At 47.7% G+C, this 9,701-nt stretch overlaps 1 protein-coding gene across 2 annotated transcripts in view; it reads left to right on the top strand.

The window, feature by feature from the left end:
• Positions 1-322: 322 nt before the first annotated feature.
• Positions 323-9,701, top strand: part of LHFPL7 (LHFPL tetraspan subfamily member 7) — a 180,372-nt gene continuing 170,993 nt past the window's right edge. For both annotated transcript variants that reach the window (XM_060259066.1, XM_060259065.1), the window contains exon 1: positions 323-599. In XM_060259066.1, the coding sequence (XP_060115049.1) occupies positions 324-599 (276 nt within the window). In that variant the 5' untranslated portion in view covers position 323. The remainder of the gene's footprint in view (positions 600-9,701) is intronic.

Here is a 9,701-nt window from a genome sequence, read left to right as displayed (position 1 = left end):
GAGGAGCAGCAGCGGCGGCCCCCTGTTGGCGGCGGCAGGGGCGCGAAGGGCTGCGAGGCTCCCCAAGGGCGCGCCGGGTTCGGCGGCTGCTGCTGCTGGGGGTGGCGGCGGTGGCCACGTGTGCGCCTCGCATGGCCGTGGGCGGCGGGCGGCTTCCCTCCGCCAGGGCGGCTCCTCTCCGCTGAGCGAGCGCCGGCCGGCCCCCGATGCTGGCGCGCCAGAAGAAAGGCGCGGGCGGGCGCGTGGATGCGGCGCTGGAGCGCACGGCCTCCTCGGCGGCGGGGTCGCTGCTGCTGGGCCTGCCGCCGGCCGGGGGGCCCAGGATGGTGGGCTGCGTGGGTTGCTTCTGGGTGCTCCTCTCCTCGGGCCTGGTGGCCGTCTGCAGCTTCAGCTTCCTCTCGCCCGCCTGGATCGTCAAGGAGCGCGGCGCCGGAGCGCGGCGCTTGGCGGCGGCGGGGCTGCTGGAAGGCGGCGGCGGCGGCGGCGAGGTGAGCTTCGGCTTGCTCTGGCACTGCGCCGAGCCCTGGCGCCACGTGCACGACTGCTACACCTTCGGCGGCCTGGGCCGCTTCAGCGAGATCCCCTCCGGCTCCTGGCAGGTGAGTGAACAACGGATGAACCTAGGAAGCTGCCTTCTACTGAATCAGACCCCCCCCCCCCCCATCAACTGTCGACTCAGACCGGCAGCGGCTCTCCAAGGTCTCCAGCTGAGGTTTTTCACGCCTACTTGCCTGGACCCTTTTTAGTTGGAGATGCCGGGGATTGAACCTGGGACCTTCTGCTTACCAAGCGGATGCCCTGCCACTGAGCTGCCGTCCCTCCCCAAACATATAAACATATGAAGCTGCCTTCTACCGAATCAGACCCCCCTCCCCCTGAGTATTGTCGACTCAGACCGACAGCGGCTTTCCAGGGTCTCCAGCTGAGGTTTTCCATGCCTACTTGCCTGGACCCTTTTGAGTTGGAGATGCCGGGGATTGAACCTGGGACCTTCTGCTTACCAAGCGGATGCCCTGCCACTGAGCCACCGTCTGTCCCCAAACATATAAACATATGAAGCTGCCTTCTACTGAATCAGACACCCCCCCCCCCCTCGGTCCACCCAAGTCAGCATTGTCTACTCAGATTGGCAGCGGCTCTCCAGGGTCTCCAGCTGAGATTTTTCATGCCTACTTTGCCTGGACCCTTTTGAGTTGGAGATGCCGGGGATTGAACCTGGGACCTTCTGCTTACCAAGCGGATGCCCTGCCACTTGAGCCACCGCATGGTGGCGGGGCCCTTGGCCACCTCCCGGGGAGGAGGGGGGGAGGCTCAAGCAAAGATCCCGGAGGCTGGGGATCCTGCGCGCAGTGCCTTGGAGGTGGGGCAGGGTGGGGCGACAGTCCTCTGAATTCGGTTAGCTCAGGATCACCTGACCCCTGGCTTACTCGAAAGTAGACCTGATGGAGGCTGGAGTGGCAGACCCAACTGGTCTGATTCTGTATTTGGAGAGCGCATTCTCTCTGGGGAGGGGGCATTTGAGAAGGACATTCCCTCGAAGTGCATCTGGCGCCCCCCCCCCCCCCCCGCGATAAACGTAACTAGGGCTGAACGCAAGGAAATATCAGTGGGGCTCACTTGAAGGGGGGCTTCTGGCTGGCTTGTCAACAGCGGGGTTGATCAATCGCCGCTACCATCACATTTCCCCCCTATCTTTTCAGGGCCCTGTAAAAATGGACACATAGGAACAGTCTCTGCTTGCCACCTCGGGTGGAAACAATGCATGATTTGGGGCTTGGGGTAGTGCCAAGACTTGCAGCGTCTCGACATGGCAGCGGTAGTTTGTGGTCCCAAGTCGTTTTGCCTCTTGGCTAGCCGTGGCAGAGGTTGCTGCCTGTCGGAGTGGGGGTGGGGTCCTCTGGTTTGCAAGATGCCCACTTTGGCCGTGCAAAGTCGCCAGTGGTCTCTACGCCCAAAGAGATCTTGGCAGAGCTGGGGAAAGCAACCCAGCCGCCATGTCTCTGCACTAAGACCTTGGAGAGCTACCTGCAGCTTAGCCAGGAGAGCTGGGAAACCGACTGGCGTTATTCTTTCCATTGCGTAGTTTCAGACCTTCTGGCCTTTAAAAAACGGCATGCCTACAATGTTCCCTCTTAGCTGCAGAATCTTGTGAGCAAAAATTCTACTTTGTGAGCGACTGGCGTTAAAGTTGTGAGCGACTGCATAATTTAGTGTGCTCTGGGGTCCTCCTTCCTGAGCTAAGGCAAAAATGTGTCAGCTGGAGGCTAAAGATCTGTGAGCTAGCCCACGCTCACTCCGCTTAGAGGGAACCCTGGTGCGGATGCTGTTCGGTTTCGGGTTCCTTGGGAAGGCAAGGCGGAGGAAAAGTCTTGAAGTTACCAACTGACTACTTGGTAGGGTTGCCTTAGCAACGTAGGGAGGATTAAAATCAGGACGGCGCTGACAGCAGACTCTCTCTTGCACCTCACTGTCTCTGTGTTTGGCGATGGCGTTGCTGGCCTTGTTTGGAGAGATGTTTGCGCAGGTTGTGGATGTGGGCGCAGCTGGTACTGAGTCCCCTTTGGGCGGGCGTTCTCACTTGCGTTCGGTTAGCAGACTTCTTACGGCAGCTCTTGAAAAGCAGACTAAGCTCCAAGCAAATTCTTCGATTCAGTTCCTTTTTTTTTTCCCCTTGGAAAATGCTTCTGTTTGAACTGAAACACACCTTTTATTGTCTCTGATGGAAGCAGGCTGTCGCAGCTCAGATCTTCGGCAGGGGTGGCCAAACTTGATTAATGTAAGAGCCACATGGAATAAGTGTCAGACGTTTGAGAGATGCAAGACATGAACGTCCGATGCTTGAGACCCGCAAGATAGGAAGGAAGGAAGGCAAATAGGTGGGGGGTGGAGATGGAAAGAAAGCATCTTTAAATGCATTCTTCACTGGCTGACTTAGCTTGGAGAAGTGATTTAAAGAGACAAATGCCTTCTCCAAGCTGGCTGACAGGGTGATGGGGGCTTCAAGAGCTATATAATATGTCTGAAAGAGCCACAGTTTAGCCGCCCCGATCTTTGGAGACAAGGTTGCTTCTTGCAAGAGAATCTGAACTACTTCTGTTCCGAGATGGGCATTTTGAGGAGGGGATTGGAGGGGAAGGTCGTGTGCCTTTAATAGCAGGCTGAAGCCATGCATAAAAGACCTGAGGCTGACAAAAGTTCACCTATTTTGAGTTGCCTGTAATGAATCAAGGTCCTGGTTCCTGTGTGTGCAGCGGTAGCATGCCAAAGTACGTGCGACATCCAGGCACATGCTTCATTGGTGCACAAATGCGACACACTAGAGCAGAGGTCCCCAGTGTGGCAATCACGGGTGCCACATGGCACCTGCCAGCACTTTCTCTGGCGCCTGCCAAGTGTTTTGGGGATGTGGGTGGAGCCAGGGAAGGCTTTTAGCCAATGGAGGGTTCCGGTTGATTACTGGAGATTTCATTGGCTGTGCAGATTTTTTTAAAAAATATGGCTTTGGCAGCAGCTGCCCCCACAAGACAAGGATCTGCACTGAAGTGGCACTGTGGCAGTCGTTCTGTGGCTGGCTCCACCTCCTTTCACAGCCATTTGTGGCAGCCATTTTGTTGTTGCACCCACCGTGGCGTGTCAGAATTTCCAGTGTGCCTCCAGGCTCGAAAAGGTTGGCGCTCTCTGCAGCCAGCATCAGGTAATCGAGGATGGATCCTTGGCACATACTGGGAGGTCGCATAATGGAACGGTAGTTTTTTTGCTAATCCTCTGTCCGGTGTTGAAGGGGTCGAGGCAGGATAAATGGGAACTGAATCTGAATAAAACAGAGGTGATTCTGGCTGGTTAGGTCTCTCTGCTCAGTTGTCTAATTTCCCCCACTGTTGATGGAATGTGACTTTTTATTGAAAAACTCGGTTAACCGTGTATTAGTTCCTGCAGGTCCAAATTTCCAGTTCCAGAAAACAAGCAGATGTTGTGAAAAATGCTTCCCTCGAGCTGTATTCAGTTCAGAAGTTCACCCAATTCTCTAGACATTGAACGGGCCCATGCGGATTGTCACTCCGGTAACTTGAAGACTAGACTACTGCAGCATACTGTATACAGGGCAGCCCTTGAAGATGGTTCAGGAATGTCACCTGGTGCAAAATGTGAGGGCCCGCTTGCCCATTGGGACCACATTGCACCAATCCTGAAGTCTTTTTGCTGACAGCCTGTTTGTTTCCTCATCCGCTTCAAACCGCTGGTACTTACCCTTAAAGTCCAGGCTAGCCTGATCTTGTCAGATATCAGAAGTTAAGCAGGGTCGGCGTGGCTTGCATTTGAATGGGAGCCCTCCAAAGAATCCAGGGTCTTGACGCAGGCAATGGTGAACCCCTCTGAATGTCTCTTCCCCTGAAAACCCTGCGGGGTTGCCATAAGTCTGCTGTCCTGTGCATATTAGGCTACACTCTCCTGATGTAGACAATCCTATGAGAGCTTACAGGGCCTATTGTAAGCTCTTGGAGGATTGGCTCCATCAGGGGCGTGTGGCCTAATATGCAAAGGAGTTCCTGCTACAAAAAAAGCCCTGCGTGCTGTGACTTGGCAGCATTCCCCACCACTTACCTTTAACACCCTTCATGACCTGGAACTAGGGTTGCCAACTCCCAGGTGGGGGCCGGTTTGGAGGTGAAAGCAGGTGAGGGGGAGGGAAATGTCTGCTGGGCACTCTATTATTCCCTATGGAGACCAATTCCCATAGAGTATAATGGAGAATTGATCTATGGTGTCTGGGGCTTTGGAGGGGCTGTGTGTTGAGGCAGAGGCACCAAATTTGCAGCACAGCATCCGATGCCTCTCCTCGAAACACCCTCCAAGTTTCAAAAGGATTGGACCGGGGGTCCAATTCTGTGAGCCCCCCAAAGAAGGTGCCCCTTTCCTTCATTATTTCCAGCGGAGGGAAGGCATTTAAAAGGTGTGCGGTCCCTTTAAATGTGATGGCCAGAGCTCCTTTTGGAGTTCAGTCCTGCTTATCGCACCTTGCTCCTGGCTCCACCCTCAAAGTCTCCTGGCTGCACCCCCCCAGATATTTCTTGAATTGGACCTGACCACCCTGCCTGGAATTCATGGACTTGCGGGATCATCTCTCCCCATATGAAACCACGCAGCCATTGCACTCCTCCCAACAGGATCTCTTATCAGTCCTCTCGCAAATACGGTCCAGGCCTTTTTCTCTGCAGTCTCCCAGTGGTGGAGAAGCCTTCTAGGAGGCGGGGAGGCAGCTGCCTGCTGATGGTGCTTTCCTGTAGAGTCCTAGAGGAGAACGACCTTACAGAGCTGATGGGTCAGCGTGAAGGTTACAGATGTGGGTTTGGGCTCATTTGTATAACGAAGCACGTTAACGGTTTCTGGAAGACTGTTTTCTGTAGTACGTTTTATTGTTATCTGCCTTGAGGTTTGCCACTGTTTGGGAGCAAAGCGGGGACATGTAAACACCAAGAAATGAGAGATACCTGTGAAATACAGCCTGGCTGGGCACTTGGAAGAAGGGAAGAGAAAGAATAGTGACTCTCTTTCCATCGGTGCGCCTGAAAGTGATTCCAGCTTGCTCGCACAGCCTTGTCCCTGCGGCATGAAAAACATATGGTTGAAATGGCTGCAGGCTCTGCGGCGCTTCTTTGGAAGTTGTTTGCGAGTGCAAAGGAACATAGATTTCGTAGTCATTAAACCATCACTAAAAATTATTCAAATCTTATCTTAACTCACATGGATTTACTATATGAACTCAGCTACTTATAATTCATTCCTAAAACAATACTCAGTAATCAGAGTCCTTTTTCTCTTTTTAAAGTTCAGTTTTTATTATCAAAAACCACTAGATGGCTCTTCACCTTCCATTGTATCTCCACATAGTTTTGAAATTTATTCCAATCTTCTTTAAATTTCTCCAAGTTACGGTCTTTTAAGGTTCTAGTAAGTTTATCCATTTCACTCCAATTAAGAACCTTTAAGATCCAGTCCCATTTTTCTGGTATTTTATCTTGCTTCCACATTTGCGCATACAATGTCCTTGCAGCTGAAAGCAAATACCACAGCAATGTCCTGTCTTGTTTCGGAAAGCTTTCCATTTGTAATCCCACCAGAAAGAAATCCGGTGCTCTTTTAATATTATATCCCAAGATTTTCGAAATCTCTTGTTGAATCATTAGCCAAAATTGTTTCGCCTTTTCACAAGTCCATCACATATGGTAGAAAGAACCTTCATGTTTTTACAGTGCTTACATTTTGTTGTTGTTGTTCAGTCGCACAGTTGAGTCCGACTCTTTGCGACCCCATGGACAACGTCACGCTGGGCCCTCCTGTCTTCCACTATCCTCCGAAGTCTGCTCAAATTCATGTTTGTTACATCGGTAATGGTGTCCAGCTCATCTCATCTTTTGCCGTCCCCTTCTTCTTTTGCCTTCTGTCTTTCCCAGCATCAGGATCTTCTCCAGGGAGTGCTTCCTTCTCATTGGGTGGCCAAAGTATTTGAGCTTCAGCTTCAGCATCTAACCTTCCAGGGAACAGTCTGGGTTGATTTCATAAGCAGGGTGACAATATATATCCTTGTCTTTTTTTTTCCTACCAAACTTTTATTTTGCAATATATTGAAGTACATTCACCTATTCAGATTCAAATAAACTTCTCCAATACATTACATATTTCCTCCCCCCCCCACTCTTATTCATGACCTCCGCCGGTACTTAAAACAGATTAAAAGCATATTAGAGGTAAATTCACAATTATAGAATCTTAGTGAAGAAATAAGAGAGAAAATATATATATATATATATATATATATATATATATATATATATATATATATATATATATATATATATATATATATATATATATATATGTATGTATGTATCATTCACTAACCTTTTCACTAATAATCACTTAGCACTTATTAAACACATCGCACATAATTATTAATTCAGTTCCAGGGCTTCCTCTATCTTAGTCTTATCTTAACTCTCATATATATATATTTACTACGTAGCTATGTTCTACTAATACTTTTATCACAATAGCACAGTACCTCTTTATCATTAAAAGTTCAATTAATGTTGTCATGCACTACTAAATATCTTTTCACCATTATAAAATGTTTACACAAAGAGTTATCTTTCCCTAACCCTTTCTCTATAATTCCCTTAGTGCTTATTAAACACAAAACCCAAAGTTATAAAACCAACTCCGGAATTCCAACTGTCTTGATTTTATCTTAACTCATATATACATAATTACCATGTAACTATATTCTACTAATTCAATAATCACAATTCTTCTTTATCATTTAAAGTTCAGTTAATGTTGTCATAAACCACTAAGTGGCTCTTCACCCTCCATTGTATTTCCACGTAACTTTGGAAATTACTCCAGTCTTCTTTAAACTTCTCCAAATTGTTGTCTTTTAAGATTCTAGTAAGTTTGTCCATTTCACTCCAGTTAAGAACTATCCCAATAGTGAAAGATAAGAAACAATTTAATCTGTGGCAAAGAAAAATTTCAGAGTTTATTTGGGCGGGCAAGAAACCAAGAATTAAAATGAAAATCTTAACAGATGCGAAAGAAAGAGGTGGCTTCCAACTACCTGATTTAATGCTATACCATGATGCAGTCTGTTTGGTATGGATTAAGGAATGGATGACTTTGATCAACAAAAAATTATTGGCGCTAGAAGGACATGGAAATGTATTTGGTTGGCATGCGTATATGTACTACGGGAAAGAGAAGATGGATGGTTTTTTTTCACATCACTATATAAGGAGGAGTTTGCTGAATACTTGGAAAAAATATAGTAAATATGGAGATGAGAGGAAACCACTTTGGATTGTGCCAACTGAAGTAATAAGTATGCCGCAAAGTGTAAAGGAAGGGAAATGGGCATCATACGAACAACTGCTAAAGTTCAAGGGGGGCAAAGTTGAAATGAAATCGGTTGAAGAATTGCAGGACAAATTTGATTGGTTTCAGCTGTTACAGATTAAAAGCTTGATAGAGAAAGACATTAAAAGTACAGGTATAAGACGAGAGAAAACAGAAATGGAGAAAATGCTGCTGGGCGAGAATGAAAAATTGATTTCAAGGATGTACAAACTGTTATTGAAATGGTCTACAGAAGAAGAGGTGGTGAAGCCTCAAATGATTAAATGGGCGATTAATTTTAATAAAGAAATACAAATGGAGACGTGGGAACACCTATGGAAGAATTCAATGAAAATATCAACGTGTTATAACATAAAAGAGAACTGTTTCAAAATGCTGTACAGATGGTACATGACACCTAAAAAGTTAACAAAAATGAGTAATCAAGCCTCAGATAGGTGTTGGAAATGTAAAAAACATAAAGGTTCTTTTTACCACATGTGGTGGACTTGTGAAAAGGCGAAACAATTTTGGTCAATGGTTCAACAGGAGATCTCGAAAATCTTGGGTTATAATATTAAGAGAGCACCAGATGTCTTTCTGGTGGGATTACAAATGGAAAGCTTTCCGAAGCAAGACAGAACATTGTTGTGGTATTTGCTTTCAGCTGCGAGAACATTGTATGCGCAAATGTGGAAGCAAAACAGAATACCTGAAAAATGGGACTGGGTCTTAAAGGACAATATATATCCTTGTCGAACTCCCTTTCCTATTCCAAACCAATCGGTTGTTCCGTATCCTGTTCTGACAGTTGCTTCTTGACCCTTATACAGGTTTCTCAGGAGACATGTGAGGTGGTCTGGTACTCCCATCTCTTGAAGGACTTGCCAGAGTTTGTTGTGATCCACACAATCAAGTAGTCAATGGAACAGAAATAGATGTTTTTCTGATATTCCCGTGCTTTCTCCATAGTCCAGCGAATGTTGGCAATTTGATCTCCAGTTACATTAGCAGTGCTCAAACATCGTAGAAGATGATAGTGATGTAAATGAATAGAGAACTTTAAAAATATCTCGGTTGGGGTCAGAAGGGGTCAGAAGGGGGTGGCTCAAAGCTGCCCTAAGTGTTCCTGCAATGCTTTTGGCTCACCCACTGTCCTTGCGATACCTTAAAATGTTTAAAAGGTCACCTCCAACACTGATCAGGGTGTGTTTTTGTGTCTTGCTTGTATTGGATCACAGACGCATGAAACTGCCTTATCCTGAATTGGTCCACCAAGACCAGTCTACTCAGACTGGCAGCAGCACTCCAGGCAAAGGTCTTTCCCATCACCCAGCACCCTACGCCTTTAACTGGAGATGCTGGGGATTGAACCTGCGATCTTCTGCATGCCAAGCCAATCCTCTACCACTGAACCTTGGCCCCTGACCTTGCTGTTTAATCTGGAGATGTATTCAAGAGTAGAAGAATGTATTCAAGAGTTCAAGAATAAGATGATACTGGGTTTATATCCCACCCAGGAGAGCCAGTTCGGTGTAGTGGTTAAGTGTGCGGACTCTTATCTGGGAGAACCGGGTTTGATTCCCCACTCCTCCACTTGCACCTGCTTGCATGGCCTTGGGTCAGCCATAGCTCTGGCAGAGGTTGTCCTTGAAAGGGCAGCTGCTGTGAGAGCTCTCTTAGCCCCACCCACCTCACAGGGTGTCTGTTGTGGGGGAGGAAGGTAAAGGAGATTGTGAGCCGCTCTGAGACTCTTCGGAGTGGAGGGTGGGATATAAATCCAATATCATCATCATCATCATCATCATCAT

The sequence above is a fragment of the Heteronotia binoei genome, chromosome 18 (assembly GCF_032191835.1).
Source record: "Heteronotia binoei isolate CCM8104 ecotype False Entrance Well chromosome 18, APGP_CSIRO_Hbin_v1, whole genome shotgun sequence".
Taxonomy (NCBI): Eukaryota; Metazoa; Chordata; class Lepidosauria; order Squamata; family Gekkonidae; genus Heteronotia; species Heteronotia binoei.
Note: the sequence above shows the minus strand (reverse complement) of the source record. Positions and strands in the feature narration are given on the sequence as shown.